Source organism: Chelonoidis abingdonii, chromosome 10 (genome assembly GCF_003597395.2).
Source record: "Chelonoidis abingdonii isolate Lonesome George chromosome 10, CheloAbing_2.0, whole genome shotgun sequence".
NCBI lineage: Eukaryota > Metazoa > Chordata > Testudines > Testudinidae > Chelonoidis > Chelonoidis abingdonii.
In genome coordinates this window covers 48,786,375-48,803,931 of record NC_133778.1, presented here as the reverse complement: position 1 = coordinate 48,803,931, position 17,557 = coordinate 48,786,375, and the positions used below count along the sequence as shown (strand labels likewise).

The following is a 17,557-nucleotide window of genomic DNA, read 5'->3' as shown; positions in this document are numbered from 1 at the left end:
CTATAGCTGCCTTGCCAGAAATTATCATAAGGCTTTTGAGTACCTCAAGATCGATATCATGGAGATTCTTTGGAGATTTTCGCTCCATCCCAGACATGTAACGAAATTTTCCATACTTTATGGCTGCGAGTGCGCATCACAAGCCCTGATGCAATGCAATCAATAAAACCCTTGTTTTATCCATGTTTGATATAGAATAAAGGTTCACTTACAGAGGTCGCTTCCATGGCTTCACTGTCTGGGCTTGTGCTTGGAGGCTGGGACTGTAATTTTCGGTCTGTAATTCTGGGTCTCAAAAGATTTGGGTTACGGACTCTGTGTCTCTCACCAAGTCTCTCATCTTTCATCTTCCTCCCCATCTTTCCCCTTCGCTAAATCCTCAGACACGGTTGATATTTCAGCCCGAAGTCTGAATCCAGACAGGGTGGGTACTGGTAGCGCAGCCCCCCAAAATTGCATGCAGAGCTCAGCATAGAACGGCATGTTTCGGCTCTGAACCTGACTTCCGTTTGCTTCTCTGTTTTCCGGTATGCCTGTCTGAGCTCCTTCACTTTACTCTGCACTGCACGATCCCTGCTGTGCCTTTTCAGTCATAGACTTTAAATTCTTTCAAATACTTTTCATTTCGTCTTTTGAACAGATCGGTGAGCACTGAATCTCACCCCAGATACGATCAGATCGAGTACCTCCTGTGTGTCCAAGCTGGCGCTCTTTTTTCATATCAGGAGACGCATCTTACCTGTGCGTGATGAGCTCTCTGTCACCTGTGTGTGTCTGAGCCTCACGCTGGAACAGAAAGGAATTCAAAAGTCGCGGGGATTCGGGGTTTTCCTGTACCTGGCCAGTGATCACAGTACTTGTCCCTGCTATCATGATGCCCTGGCAGAAAAGTCTTGAAACCAAAAAATTGGGATTGACTCACTTGGACGAGTCAATCCTCCCTTATCGTTTTTAAAAAAATAGAGTAAGTCTGCTAGAATAAGCAAGTTATTAGAAAAACATGTATCCCAGCACACTGCTCCGTGTCAGTATTCACAGTGGTCCCCTGCAATAACGCACCCTTGTTTGGCTCCTCCCCAACCTTCCAGGGTTACCTGGCAGTGCACCCGCAATGTGGGTCATGAAGTGGTTAAGGAATGCAGAGACCTGTTGGTGAGATAAAAGAGGTGGGGGAGGCAGTTTGAGCAGCATCCCGGGCCTAGACAGCTGCAGGCAATACTAAATCTTCTCTTACACAGAAAAGGGAGGAGCTGAAGCCCCAGTCTATATAAATGGTTATTATCCGTTCCTGTCCTAATCTACTTGAAGAACCACATGATACTTAAATTCATCATTACATGTGTGGGACGTAGAGTCCTACTAACCGTCTACAACCGGGAGAGGAGAGGGGAAGGAGCGGATACTGCTCTTCATGCTGCAGCATCGGTTCTACCAGCAGCATTCGATACACATAGGGTGACATTTTAATACTGAAGGAATGTTTCTTAACTTTATTTCAGTGTTGGGTGTGGGAAGAGACTGATGAGCTGTTCCGTGAACCACGCCAGACACTGTGTTTTAAGCTACAACATTCGCTCAGCCAGAATCAATGTTTTCAGAGACTGCGTAGACTGTGGATAGTGTAGTCCTCAGCACCCCCTTCCCTTCCTCCATGCTCCCCGCCCCTTGAAAATTCAGGGCTGTTAAGTGCGGGGGTTCTGGTAAATGTCGTCAGTCATCCTTGCTCTCGGGAAAACATCAGCAACAGTCCTTTCGCACCTTTTCTCCTGGATTGCCCTTGCAGACACAATAGCACGGCAACCCTGGAGCCCGTCCGGTTTTTTTTTCCGTCACCGTATGTGTACTAATGCCGTGGAGACAGAGCATAACTCCAGCGCACACGCAGCATTCAATGCTTTTGCAATATAGAGAGATTACCACGTTCTGTAACCGATCTACTGCCGGAGAAAACTGCAAAGACATGACGGTATCTCCCCTCTCTACTGTCCGCTGCTATCATGACTGCCCTGCTGAAAATTTTGAAAGCAAAATTGGATTGACTCACTTGACTGAGTCAATCCCTCCCTTTGTTTATAAAATAGAGTCAGTCTTGACAAGAATAGGTAATGTATTAAAGAAGCAGGTATCACAGCACAGCTGCTCCGTGTCAGATTCACAGGGGTGCCCCTGTCAACTACCGCACCTGTTGCTTCCCACTTTCCCCAAACCTTCCAGGCTACCGTGCTGTTGCCCCCCCGCCCCCATTGTCGACATGATTATGAAAGAATGCAGGAATAAGAATCAGAGAATTGTTAGGAGATAAAATGAGGGAGGAGCCTCATCATAAGTCATGCAGATTCAATCTTTCTTTAACACAGGAAGAGGCTCATGAAGTTCAGCCACAGTTGCTACGATGAAGACAGTTACCAGCGCTTCTGTACCATTACTGGGAGAAATTGGAGTCATTCCATTTTTACCCAAGACCCTGCCAGCCTCAGCACGACACTCCTGGTACCGTCTACCACCGGAGGGGGAGAGACGATACTGCTCTTCACCTCAGGCATCGCAGGTCTACCAGCAGCATTCAGTACACACAGGGTGACATTTACAGTTCAAGTAATGATTTCTTTTACTTTTCTTTCACGTGTAGGAGGGGAAGAGACTGATGAGCTGTTCCGTGAACCACACCAGACAACTGTGTTTTAAGCTACCAGACATTGGCGCTCAGCCAAGAATGCAAGTAGTTTCAGAGACTGCCTGGAAGTGGGATAGCTGGAGTCCTTCATACCCCATCCCTCCGTCCAGATGAGCGTCCATTCTCTGGCTTCCCGTTACGCTTGTCACGCAGCGCTGTGTATCTGGTTTATTTTTCAAACGCTTGCATTTCGGTTCTGTAACGAGCTCTTTCAACAGATTTGTCTCCCCATATAGCGATCAGATCCAGTAATCTCCCGTACGCTCATGCTGGAGCTATTTTGCATTTGAGAGCATCGCCACCCTGGCTGATCTAGCCCGACGCTGGGAAGCAGGAAATGTAATTCAAAGTTGCGGGCTTTTCCTGTTTACATGCCCGCTGCATCCGAGTTCAGATTGCAGACCAGAACGTCAGTGGTGCACTGTGGGATACCTCTCGGAGCCATATATGTCGATTTCCGTCCAGACTACGTAATCCGAGTTTAATATCGAATTTAGCGCTACCCCTCTCGTCGGGTGGAGTACAGAAATCGATTTAAAGAGCCCTTTATATCGATATAAATGACAACGTCGTGTGAACGGGTATACAGCATTAAATCATTTATCGCCATTAAACGATTTAAAGTGCTGCAGCCTCAGCGCTGGACAAAACAGATATCAAGGAATTGCATTTGGCCGTTTTAAAGGACGCTGTGAGTCATTACTTACTCGCTCAGACCTCAGCCAACCAATCCCGTTTGTTATTTCTGCTTGCTGTGTGCTCCACAATCTTTGTGAGAGTAGAGAGACATTTATGCTGGGTGGGAGGCTGAGCAAATCACCTGGCTGCTGAGTACGAGCAGCCAGGACCAGGGATTAGAAGAGCACACCTAGAGGCGGTGCGCATAGAAGCCTGAAGACGAGTTTCAGCATGGCCCAGGGTACGTGTGACTCTGTTTGCTTCCCCTTGATGACCCTCCGCCCTTGATTGACTCATTCCTGTAAGCAACCACTCTTCCCCTTGTTACAGCTTGGTGAAGGAAATAAAGTCAGTATCGTTAAAAATCATTTATTCTTTATTAAAAGTAATTCTGTATCTTTTAAAAATCATGTATTCTTCTTATACTCATCCCTGTAGCAACCCACCCTCCCCCTTTGGATGTATTCTTATTAAAAAGTAATTTTAAAAGAGCGAGAATTATCAGGTATCCCTGCTGCTGTGCTTTGAAGAGGGGGAAGGAAAGGCCATTAAGCACATATTCAGCGAATTACAGCCTTGCTTGAAACCTCCCGGGGGTGGAGGAGTAAGCGGTGCAGAAGCCTTCCCCATGCGTTCTTACACCTCTGGTGAGGAGATATTGGACGTGGGGGCTTTGAGGTGTGTATACAGGGCTGCAGCGGCACTCTGCTACCCGCTGCTCTTCCTGAAATCCACCATGCGAGTGTGAGATAACAGTTTGAGACAGCATCAGATCCAGCGTTGCATCTCGGCGCCGCTGATTTCCTGCCTACACCTCTGATCTTCCTGCCTAACCCTCTCAGATCATTCACTGCATCTTTTCTGTGTTTGCTACCCAATCCTTCAATCATTCTGTTTATCTCCTCTCTTGCGTGTTACTTCATAATTTCTGTGAACATTTCATCTCGCGTCTTCTTCTTCCCCCTTATCTGAGCAAGCCTTCGGGATGGCGTAGGGATCCTGAGAATGTGCAGCTGCATGGGAGGGAAAACAGGAGATAAGTATGTAGAAAATACATTTTACAGAACAATGCTAGTACTCTTTTCACAGTGAATAACACTATCCACCCTTACAGAGCACATGTGATTTCAATACAAGGTCGCATTTTGTATCGTTTAAATATTCAGTGTCTGTGTGACTGGTGTGGCTTATCTCACACACAAAGACGCAGGTCGGGCACCCAACTTCCATCGGCGATGGTAAGGCTTTAAAGTTTGACTTCTCCACCGTTCATTATACCCAGTATCTATGATGCCTTGTTTCCTGTTATAGAGGAACCTGCAAACCCAACCCCCCTCTTCCATCACCAACAGCGCATGGCTGCTATCATGTAAGATCGCTGCTAATGCTCACCCTCCTTCACCCCGCAACGCGTGGCTGGTAGCTGGAAGTTCTGCTCACCAAACGCTGAAAACTCTGCGCTATCCTTCCTCCATCCCCCCGCTCTGCCCAGTAGCAAAATCGCCATGTCGCCCCATATTACATCCTGATATTCAACAGGTAACAATGGATGATATCACTCTCCTGGAATACCCACGCAGGATGCAGATCGTTGTTTCTGAATGCCATCAGCCCGGCTATACAAGCCCCGCTATGTGAAGCAATGATTCTATACTTGCTAAATGCATGGCGTGGGAAAATGTTCCTACAATGGGGGACCGGTAAGGCTGCCTTGCCAGAAATATTATCATAAGGCTTTTTGAGTACCTCAAGATCGATTCATGGAGATTCTTTGGAGATTTTCGCTCCATCCCCAGACATGTTAACGAAATTTTCCTGTAACTTTATGTGCTGCGAGTGCGCATCACAAGCCGCTGCAATGCAATCAATAAAAACCTTGTTTTATCCATGTTTGATATAGAATAAAGGTTCACTTACAGAGGTCGCTTCCATGGTTCACTGTCTGGGTGTGCTTGGAGGCTGGGACTGTAATTTTCGGTCTGTAATTCTGGGTCTCAAAAGATTTGGGGTTACGACTCTGTGTCTCTCACCAAGTCTCTTCATCTTTCATCTTCCTCCCATCTCCCCCTCCGCTAAATCCTCAGACACGGTTGATATTTCAGCCCGAAGTCTGAATCCAGACGGGTGGGTACTGGTAGGCAGCCCCCCAAAATTGCATGCAGAGCTCTAGCATAGAAGCGGCATGTTTCGGCTCTGAGCCTGACTTCCGTTTGCTTTCTGTTTTCCGGTATGCCTGTCTGAGTCTCACTTTACTCTGCAACCTGGCTGTGCCTTTTTCAGTCATAGACTTTGAAATTCTTTCAAATACTTTTCATTTCGTCTTTTGAACAGAGTCGGTGAGCACTGAATCCTCACCCCAGATACGATCAGATCGAGTACCTCCTGTGTGTCCAAGCTGGCGCTCTTTTTGTCATATCAGGACGCATTCTTACTGTGCTGATGAGCTCTGCTGTCACCTGTGTGTTGTCTGAGCCTCACGCTGGCAACAGGAATGGAATTCAAAAGTTCGGGGGGATTCGGGGTTCCTGTTTACCTGGCCAGTGCATCACGCTGTACTGTCCGCTGCTATCATGAGTGCCTGCGAAAAGTTCTGAACCAAAATTGGGTATTGACTCACTTGGGACGAGTCAATCCTCCCTTATCGTTTTTAAAAAATAGAGTAAGTCTCGCTTAGAATAAGGGCAAGTGTATTAGAAAACCGTGTATCCCAGGCACATGCTGACTCCTGTCAGTATTCACAGGTGCCCCTGCAATAACCGCACCGTTGTTTGGCTCCTCCCCAACCTTCCAGGGTTACCTGGCAGTGCCACCCGCAATGTGGGTCATGAAGTGGTAAGGAATGCAGAGACCTGTTAGTGTGAGATAACATGAGGTGGGGGAGCAGTTGAGCAGCATCCCGGGCCTAGACATGCAGGCAATACTAAATCTTCTCTTAACAGGAAAGGGAGGAGGTGAAGCCCCAGTGTATTATAAAAATGGTTATTATCCGTTCTGTCCTAACTCTAGTGAAGAACCAGCATGATACTATAATATCACCATTACATGTTGCTGATGGCGTTAGAGTCCTACTGAACCGTCTACAACCGGGAAGGGAGGGGGAAGGAGCGGATACTGCTCTTCATGCTGCAGCATCCGGTCTACCAGCAGCATTCGTACACATAGGGTGACATTTTACAGTACTGAAGGAATGTTTCTTAACTTATTTCACGTGTTGGTGTGGGGGAAGAGACTGATGAGCTGTTCCGTGAACCACGCCAGACACTGTGTTTTAAGCTACAGACATTTGGCGCTCAGCAAAATGCAATAGTGTCAGAGACTGCTGAGACTGTGGATAGCTGTAGTCCTCAGCACCCCTTCCCTTCCTCCATGCTCCCCGCCCCTTGAAATTCAGGGGCGAATGTAATGGTGCGGGGGTTCTGGGTAAATGTCGTCATCATTCCTTGCTCCGGGAAACACAGCGACAGTCCTTTCGCACCTTTTCTCCTGGATTGCCCTTGCAGACACAATAGCACGGCAACCCTGGAGCCCGTCCGGTTTTTTTTCCGTACCGTATGTGTACTAGAGCCGTGGAGACAGAGGCATATCCAGCGCGACACAGCAGCCATTCAATTGCTTTTGCAATGATAGCAGAGACGGTACCAGCTTCTGTAACCGTCTACTGCGAGAAAACGCAAAGACATCGCGTTATTCTCCCCTCTCTACTGTCCGCTGCTATCATGACTGCGCCTGCTGAAATTTTGAAAGCAAAATTGGGATTGACTCACTTGGGACTGAGTCAATCCCTCCTTTGTGGTTTATAAAATAGAGTCGTCTTGACAAGAATAGGTCAAGTGTTTAAGAGCAGTGTATCACAGCACAGCTGTCCGTGTCAGTATCAAGGGGGTGCCCCTGCAACTACCGCACCTGTTGTTTCCCACTTTCCCAAACCTTCGCGGGTACCGTGCAGGTTGCCTCCCCCGCCCCCATTTCGGCATGATTTATGAGAAATGCAGATAAGAATCAGAGACTTGTTAGTGAGATAAATGAGGGGGAGGCGCCTCATGGCTATGCAGTCATGCAGTTCAGAATCTTTTCTTAACACAGGAAGAGGAGGGCTCATGAAGTTCAGCCCCCAGTTGCTACGATGAAGACAGTTACCAGCGTTCTTACCATTACTGGGAGAAATTGAGGAGTCATTCCATTTTTACCCAAGCACCCTGCCAGCCTCACAGGAGCACTCACTGGCTGACCGTCTACCACCGGGAGGGGGAGAGACGGATACTGCTCTTCACTGCTGCAGCATCGCGTCTACCAGCAGCATTCAGTACACACAGGGTGACATTACAGTAGTCAAGGAATGATTTCTTTTACTTTTCTTTCACGTGGGAGGAGGGGAAGAGACTGATTAGCTGTTCCGTGAACCACACCAGACACTGTGTTTTAAGTACAGACATTGCGCCAAGCAAGTCAAGAATGAAGTTTCAGAGACTGGCTGTGGAGAGTGGGATAGCTGGAGTCCTCATACCCCTACCCTCCGTCCATGAGCGTCCATTCTCTGGCTCCGTTACGCTTGTCACGCAGCGCTGTGTATCTGGAGTTATTTTTCAAACGCTTGCATTTCGTGTTCTGTAACGGAGCTCTGATTCAACAGATTGTCTCCCCATAAGCGATCAGATCCAGATATCTCCCGTACGGTCCATGCTGAGCTATTTTGCATTTGAGACGCATCGCCACCCGTGCTGATCAGGCTCGACGCTGGGAAGCAGGAAATGTAATTCAAAGTTGCGGGCTTTTCCTGTTTACATGCCCGCTGCATCCGAGTTCAGATTGCAGACCAGAACGTCAGTGGTGCACTGTGGGATACCTCTCGGAGGCCATATATGTCGATTTCCGTCCAGACTACGTAATCCGAGTTGTTAATATCGAATTTAGCGCCTACCCCTCTCGTGGGGTGGAGTACAGAAATCGATTTAAAGAGCCCTTTATATCGATATAAATGACAACGTCGTTGTGAACGGGTATACAGCATTAAATCCATTTATCGGCCATTTAACCGATCTTTAAATGGCGTAGTGAGACCTTCGCCAAAGTTTATAAACAACATTAATGCTTGCTTCTGTCTCAGCAGCTAGTCTGGAACCGGCACGAGGAGAAGACATCTTGATTTAGTCCTGATGTGACACAGGATCTGGTCAAAGACAGGTTTATATAGCTGAACACTTAAGTAGTAGCAACCATAATGTCAAATTAAATTTGACATCCTTTGTGGGAAGTGGAAAATCCGAAAGAACCCCTCCACGAGTGCATTTTAAACATTCAGGACAGGGGAACTAACAAAAATGAGGAACTAGTTCAAATGGAAATAAAGGTACAGTCACAAGAGTGAAATGCCGTGCAAGCTGCATGGAAATTTTTTAAAAACTGCATTAACAGAGGCTCATATTAAAGTCATGTCTCAAATAAACGTAATGATTAGTAAGAAGGACCAAAAAGTGCCACCACCGCTAAACAACCGTTAAAAGACAGTGGTTAAAGGCAAATAGGAGCATTAAAATCGAAAGTTAAATTCTGCGCGGAGGAAAATAAAGGAATAAAATCTCTGGCAAGGTCAACGCATAAAGTATAATTAGGTAAGTCAAAAAAGAATTTGAAGAAGCAACTAGCAGACACCAAAATGTTTTAAGTACTCAGAAGCAGAAAGCCTGCTAAACAATCACTGAGGCACTGGACAATCGAGGTGCTAAAGTAGCACTCAAGGAGCACAGGCCATTGCAGAGAAGCTAACGATTTCTTTGCATGGTCCTCGCTGCAGAGGATGTGAGGGGAGAGTCTTTACACCTGAGCTAATCTTTTTGTGTAGCAAATCTAGAACTATTCAGGTGTCATAGAGGAGGTTTTGACCACATTGATAACAGTAATAAGTCACCCAGACAGATGGTATTCACTCAAGGTTCTGAAAGCACTCAAATATGAAGTTGCAGAATACTAACTGTGGGTAATAACCTATTACTTAAATCAGCTTCTGTACCAGATGCTGGAGGATAATTAATTGATTGCAAATTTTAAAAGGTTTCCAGAAGCAATCTAGCATTACAGGCTAATAGCCTAACTTCAGTACCAGGCAAATTGGTTGACACTACATGTAAAGAACAAAATACCATAAATGAACACAATTGTTCATTGTTCATTCTTCCCAATTTGTTGGGGAAGATCCACACAGCTTTTGTAAAGGGAATCAAGCCTCACCAATCTGTTAGAATTTTTTGAGGGTCAACAAACATATACACAGGGGTGATCAGTGGATAAATGTACTTTGACTTTCAGAAAGCCTTTGACAAGGCTCTTAAGCAAAGAAAGCAGTCGTGGATTAAGAAGGAAGGTCCTCTCATGACAGGAAAACAAGGAAACGGTAGGAATAAATGTGTCAATTTTTAGAGATGTAGAGAGGTAAATAGTGGTGTTCCCCAAGGATCTGTATGACCAGTGCTGTTCACATTCTTATCCAATCAGGAAAAACGGTAATAGTGAGTCGGCCCCAAAATAACTTTTTGCAGAGCTGACATAAAATTATCTGATAGTTAAGTACTAAAGCAGATTGCAATGAAGTAAAAGGATCTCACAAAACTGGGTGACTGTGAAACAAAATGGCTGATGAAGTTCAGTGTGAATATAATGCAAAGTGAATGCACATTGGACAACCATAATTCCAGTGATATACAATGCAAAATGTAAGGGGCCAGAAATTAGCTGTTCCCACTCAAGAAAAGACTTTTTGGATCATTGTGGATAAGTTCGTTGAAAACATCTGCTCAATATGCAGCAGCATGTCAAAAAATCTATATCTAAAAATGTTAGGAACCGTTAGGGACGGGATAGATCAGATAGAAAATATCATCGTGCCACTATGCAAATGGTTGGTACACCCACGCCTTGAATACTGCCTGCAGATGTGGTCACCCCATCTCAAAAAAGATATATTGAAATTGGAAAAGGTTCAGAAAAGGTCAACAAAAATAATTAGGAGTGTTGAACAACTTCCATATGAGGAGCAATTAATGAGACTGGGACTTTTCAGCTTGGAAGAAAGGGGGCATATGATTGAGGTCTACAAAATCATGAATGGTACAGAGAAAGGTAATTATTTTTTACCCCTTCACATAATACAAGAACCAGAGGTCACCCACTGATATTAATAGGTAGCAGGTTTACAGCAAACAAAAGGAAGTACTTCTTCACACAACGCGCAATCAACCTGTGGAACTCATTGCCAGGAGATGTTGTGAAGACCAAAAGTATAACTGGTTTTAAAAAAAAAGTATAACTGGTTTTAAAAAAAATTACGTAAGTTCCTGGAGGATCAGTCCATCAATGGCTATTAGCCAAAATAATATGGGATGCAACCTCATGCTCTGGGTGTCCTAAGCATCTAACTGCCAGAAGCTGATAATTGCCCTGTTCTCTTGATTCCCTCTGAAGGATCTGGCATTGGCCACAGACAGAAGATAGGATACTGCGCTAGATGCACCATTGGTCTGATGCAGTGTGGTCATTCAATGTTCTCATGATTCTTTGGTTGTTGAAGACATTTGGCCTCACTTGTACCAGACAATATTTTTGAGAGTGGTGATGATTCTATAACCAAACTCGTTGTCATATTTCCAGCTATCACTCTCATTTCCCTAAGGTTTTTTCAGACACTGATGCTCTTTCTTTCTCTTACCTCCTTTTCATCAGTTGGCAGCACATCTTCATCGCCAGCACTGTTAGGAATTAGAGAACCTCGTTCTGAATACAATAGGACACAACCTTCTATGCAGTATTACAATAGCCAAGGTGATGTCGTTACACATAAAGACATATATACTGGTAAGAGAGCAGTTAGATTTACTCTAAACAAAATGCTTCTAAAATACTCTTTCGGCCTGGGACAATGTACTGTGTGCAGTTTAAACTAGTGATTGGACTATTTTTGTTGCATTCCTCAGCAGCAACAAAATTGTCTTGAACAATAATGCTATGTCAGTTGTTCATTTATTCCTTGGGCAAATCACTGTATTCCCAGATATGACCGTTCTATACTGTTGTTTTGCATTTGTTTTAAAAACAATGCATCAATGTAATAAAATTTGAAACTTAAATATTGTGCTGCTGTGTAAGTAAAAACTGGCATATATCTTGAATCTCAGGGCAGCTGAGATGTCAGTTACTTAAGCTTCTGCACTTTTTACATTGTTTTTGTGTTCATTTTTATTTATGAATTTTACTCTGTGTGTCAGAAATGGGGGTTTTATTTTGGTTATTTTTTGCTGTTTCTCTTAGAAATGCCCAATTTATCCAAAAAAGAAGAGATCAGGTTACATATTTGTCTTTAAAAATGTGGGAAGGTTGTGGTTCAGTGAATAATAAAACGGGTGGGGCTTACCATTTAAAAGTGATCTTTGATTATACCAAACTGAACATTTATTATCAAATCATGTTGTTGAATATTAATTTTTATTTTATGGCTTTATTCATAAATATTAGGGGGGGAAATATGTCAAGACTTCATATTCTCCCTGATCTCAACTGTCTTACATATTATTATGCTCTCCAAGTAAGGCAGAGTGAACGGGGAAAAACACAAATTCCTTATTTAAAAAGCTGGTTTATTAAACAACAACAAAAAAAACCTGAGGCAATTTAACTGCTGCTGAGGGACAGATCTCATTTGTACTGTTGTCTTTTAAGCTGTGATTTCCCACTACTGTTTACTAATGATGTATGGTTACTATGGCAGTAAATGGGTGTTTTACATCAGGAATGCTACATTGCAAATACAATGTTCTTTTTGAAGGAAATGCCTGTTAAAACATATATTGTGAGATTTATTTGTCCGGCCAGCATGGTTGTAAAGTAACAGTTTTTGCACGGACACGTCACGTAACTTTTCTGTTTTATTTTTTTTATTTTTTTGGTTTGTTTGTTTTTCGGCCTCCATTAAACGAATTTGTTATAGGTACAGGGTTTGTTCCTTTTGAGGTAGATGATAGATGGCATATCACCATTTTACATAAGGGGAATCTAAGGTGGAAGCTAATCATCAGGTAATTTGATCAAAGCAACAGGTGGAGTTGATGGCAGAGCAAAGATTAGAATTGAGGAATTTGTGGTTTCTAGTCTGTCTTGAGCTCAAAACATTCTGCTCTCACATAACTTATTGTAGCCCACACTAACACCATGATGTCTGTTCCCTGTAATGGCTAAAACAGATATAAAGGATTATGTGAGTCTGTTCCTGCTTTTAGATAATTACCTCAACTTTTAGTTCAGGCGTAAAGGCTCATGCTTTACAATCCAGAAGTCCTAAGTACAAGCCCTGAGAGTACATATCTGAGGAAGTCATTTTACTGCCAATGTTCAGTTACTGCTCCTCTTTATGATGATTCATTTTTGATTTTCACCGAGGGTAATGATTTTGCCCTCCAGTGGCAACACCCTAGGAAGAAGATTAAGGTTCTACTGCTGCTGACAGCTAATGGAGAGTCTCCTTTACCCCAACTAGTAATTCATCTACTTTTGGACCCATAAATCTTGGTTCACTTCCTAGCTGGGATAGATTCCTCACTTTAAGTTATTTATAGATATAAATGGAGGACAGAAAATACTTATGCTTCACCTATCTCTGTGGTCAGGTGCCAACTGTCTCTTCACCTCAGACTTACAGAGGAAAACCTATTAAAATAGCCACAGAAAACAAAAAAAAAAATTCCCAACTGTAACCTTAAATATGTTCCAGTGGACTCTGCCTTCATGTTCAGCATAAGGAAAGCCTCAATCCCAGTACCATAGAAATAAATTAGAAGGAAAGGTTGTAGATTTTATTTTTTTAAAAACCACAATAATGTGCACGGTGCACAGTTTAGCCACTGTCATTAATACTTTAGCTGTCATGACAGTAATGACACTATCTTGATATAGTAGACCATATCAGGCCCTTGTAAAACAGTTCTGCTGATTTCAACAAAGTGAGGGACTAGCAGGATGTGAACGTTTCTAAATATACATGTGCCACTTCCATTTGTTATAGTATTTTATCATTTAATGTCTGTCAACGTCTAGTTTTTACAGTGCCTATATTTTCTTACAGGGTCCAGCAAACCTTCACCAATTTACATCAGTTCCTATTCCTCACCAGCAAGAGAACAAAACAGACGGCTACAGGTAATTTTTGAAATCTCATTTTAAAAGAATAGTGATAGCAAGGCTCACCATATAATGATAGTACTGTTTGTTTTAGTAGAACTAAAGGGAGAGTATATCATTGCATGTTACACATATGCTTCACAGAAAGCACTTCTAATAAATAGTTTTTTAGAGAGTGTTATTGTATCTGGAAATAACTTACCAGTTTATTGCCTCTGTATTTCCTTTTTTTAATCATTTGACTTAATTATTCATCTATTCTTGTTGTGGCTGGTTGTGAGACCCATCTCCTGACTTGCCTTTTTTGCAGTTTCTGAAGGGAGAGTCGTAATCCATGCAGTCTAAAGATACTTTGTTATCTGAATGTTTGATGGTAAATATGGTTGTCTGCTTCTCCCCCCAGACCTGTGACTCCATTTGGGTGTAGTTGCACTTGTGGAGGGTGTAGAGTAGATTGGGCGGGGGGTGTGAAAAAATTTTTCCACTCTTTCATCTAACCTTTGGTTAGACTTCACGCTCATTTAAAAAAAAAAAAAAGTCTTCTGTGGGATACTGGCCCAATTGGTGGAGCTGCACCCACTGAGAGTTATGGGTCTGAAAAATCATAGTGACTTAAAAGAGTAACGTTTTAGAGATCAGTATGCAAAGATGTCACCACACCGCTCCACTGCATGAAGGGATAATGTATAGCTACATCTATGCAATAAAGCCTATTATACAGAAATCTCACCCAAAGGTAGAAAAAGAAACTCAAATATTTTTCCCTTAAAATCTAATTTTTAAAAATTAATTTTTATCTGTCCATTTTGTCAACAGCATCAGCAGTTGTACTACAGTCAAGATGACTCTAACAGAAAGAACTATGATGCATACAGATTGTATTTGCAGTCCCCACATAGCTATGAAGACCCCTATTTTGATGATCGAGTTCATTTTCCAGCTACCACAGATTACATGACACAATATGGACTGAAATCAACCACAAATTACGTAGACTTCTATTCCACTAGACGGCCCTCTTACAGAGCAGAACAATACCCAGGGTCACCTGATTCTTGGGTGTAGCATCAGAAAGTCACGCAGAGGAATGCTACAGCTTCTCGTCTTGCTGGGGAAGAAATGGAATGGCCGGTTTGCTGTTTGGATGTTTAATTGTGAAAGTGAAGGGAAAGGATGAACAAGGAGGAGCTTTTTTCAAGGACTTATCAGGAAGGTGAGAGAGAAATTGGACGGGAGAACTTCTTGCTCTGTTTAGACATTAGATCTAATTGTAGTTCCTGTAGTCTGGTGAAGGTATGGGCCATGTGATGAAAGGTTTGAGAATTGAGTACAATGAATTTGGAAAATGTGTGGGTCAGATAAAATTCAAGCTGATTTTTAAAATGTGAATAAAAGTCTTGTTGTGATAGTTTGTACAGAAGAATAAAACGGATGCCCTTCTCGTTTTATTGCTATTACTAAATGTTGAGATTGTCTGCTCTTACGTCTTGTAAATTTCTTTCACTGGTGTAAATATGGAAAGCTCACATTGGTTAAAAGTGCCATCATTTGTTATCCAGTGTTTCATTTGAAAACAGATATGGAAAGCTGACATCTTTAAACAAAAAAGGAAAATACAAGGAACTGTTATAAATTTAAAAATAGATCATTTTTGTTTTTGAAATGAATAGTGTAATTTTGAAGCACAAAGTACAGTCACGTATATCTACACTTTTCTCATTCCCTGCCTCTTTCATAGGATACTTCACTGCCATTTTCGAGAAAAATAAATGTGGAAGTCTCATCCATGGAAAGTTGTTTCCTGCTCATTTTTTATTTTCTGTGTGTAATATACAAAAACAAATACAACAAATGTGAATTCTAATTGGATGTTGTAAGAAGTTTAAATATCTCACACCATTTTGGCCATTTTCCCAGTTTTGTATAGTTCGTACATTTATTGTTTGTCAAGCAGGTATACCAAAGCATGAAATTATGCACTTGCCTCCCTTGGTTTTTTTTCTCTAGCCTAGTGTTTTTATTTTCTGTGTTTGGTGGATCCAGGATATTTCACAGTTTTATTGTGTTTCTGCCAGAAAAAAAGTTGGAATAGATTTAAGCCCCTTTGTTTACTTCACAGAAATTTCATCCAACAACCTGACCATCTGGCCTATATTCCACTTGCTCCATTTAGAATTTTTGTGTAGAAAACAGTAATAAATCATGCATTTGTCCCATGCTATTCATTCTACTAACCTTTTTATATGCATTTATTAAAATATCCGTTTGCCATTGTTTCACTTCCTTTGTAGAGCTCAAAGTGCTTTACAAGTATCCCCATTTCACTGTTGGGGTAATTGAGGCACAGAAAGGTGAACTGAATTGCTTACAGTCGCACAGCAAGTGAGCTGATAGAATTCAGTTTTCCTGACTCTGTCTGCTAGTACACCGCTGCCTCTGTGTTAGTGAATGAAAAATTCCCAACAAAATTAATAAGAAGTTATAGGCCAAACTCTGACAGCTCTGCAACCCATCCCCCACACAGGTTACCATATGGTTGCATAGGTATAATCATGGGCACAATTTGCCTCCCATGTCTGCAGATGGTGCCTTCTGTTTCCAAAAAGACCTATTTTTAATGCAGAATGTCTTAATTTATTCCATTTTTAGTCTATTGTTATTAGGAGCCACCTCTGAACAGATCATTTAGCAGGCTGTTAACTAACTGTCATCATAGCAATTTACAGCTCTTGGGTGCAGAGAATATAGCCCAAAGAGTGGTAATTCCACTGAGCCACCCCTATGGGTTACTCATATGTTTGTGTGTATTGTCTGTTTAAAAAATTGACTGTAAACATCTAAACGTGTGGTGATGGGCTCTGTACAAATATCTAATAAAATAATAATACCTCATAGTGCTATACTGTGTTAAGAGCCTAAAGCTACATAATAAAAGAACTTAAAAGGTGGCAAATACTTTTATTTGGAAGTATTAGCAAGATATTTCAAGATCTCCCACCCCCTACAGTCTGTATCTTTTTAGCTTGGATTTTATCATTTGCTTGTTGAGGGGAGGATTTATGATTTAGTTTACAATTTTGCTTCCTGAAGCTAGATGTTTCCTCTGCGGATGGTTACAGTCCATGGTGTTCTTTTCTCCGAATCCAGTTGTGGTGCTCCAAGAAAGACTATGGAGGAAGCCACTTGAGTACTGAGCGGTAGTGTGCTGAAGTGACTGTCTCTCTGCTGAGACTGAGTTCAGAAGCAAGAGACCAGGGAAATCCCTCCAGGCCTGGTTCTTCTGTGTCTTAGCACAGATACCATTATGTCTAGATTGTTCCTTTTTGGCACAGTGATTTTTGTGATCCAGTTAGACTTCCGGTATGGTTTCAAAATGTCAGGTGCACAATTATGAGCTGAATTCCTTTAAAGAGAATCAAGCTCCCAATTGTGCATTTAGGTTGAGGTCTCCAGGGAGGACAATAAAAATGGAGAAGGCATACTTAACTAGAACAAAAAGCAGATGGCCTTGGGAAGGGGGATGCAAATTTGGAAATTAAATGCCGCTAAGAAGCTGAGAAACTATCATTTTTGTATACACCTTTCACAGCATTAAATTGTAAACATGGTGCAAGAAAAACAAGAGTCAAAACGTTATTCAAAGCAGCAAATATAATCCTGAATGGATTTAGAAGATACGCAATGGAGATTTAGTAAGAGACATACACATCTCTCTTGGAAGATTCATATGTGGCAATAACTTTGTGGAATAAGTAAACAGGGTGCAATTCAAAGGATAGTTAGACGTATTACTGAGGGCCTTTAGGGAGACAAAGTGGGGGAGGATGACAAGAGACAACAGATACCAGTAGGCTGGGTCTGATGCTGTCCTGCCAAAAGGTCTAAGGAGTAATCAAGGAAGGGTTCCCATTTTAAGATTCTTACTAAAAAGGCCACAAAAGATACTGCTTTCAGGTCTGTCGTCCTGTCTGCAGGGGAAACACTTATTATGGACAAGAGCCAAATTTAAGGGACATAAGGTGACAGTTGTGCATATGGTTTTAC

General features: G+C 42.4%; 1 protein-coding gene across 6 annotated transcripts in view; it reads left to right on the top strand.

Moving 5' to 3' along the window:
- The window catches only part of PKP4 (plakophilin 4), a 238,895-nt gene extending 222,467 nt beyond the window's left edge, over window positions 1-16,428 (top strand). For all 6 annotated transcript variants that reach the window (XM_075070216.1, XM_075070214.1, XM_075070213.1 and 3 more), the window contains 3 exons: window positions 11,066-11,197; window positions 13,458-13,531; window positions 14,330-16,428. In XM_075070216.1, coding sequence (XP_074926317.1) covers window positions 11,066-11,197; window positions 13,458-13,531; window positions 14,330-14,578 — 455 coding nt within the window. In that variant the 3' untranslated portion in view covers window positions 14,579-16,428. The remainder of the gene's footprint in view (window positions 1-11,065; window positions 11,198-13,457; window positions 13,532-14,329) is intronic.
- Window positions 16,429-17,557: the final 1,129 nt, after the last annotated feature.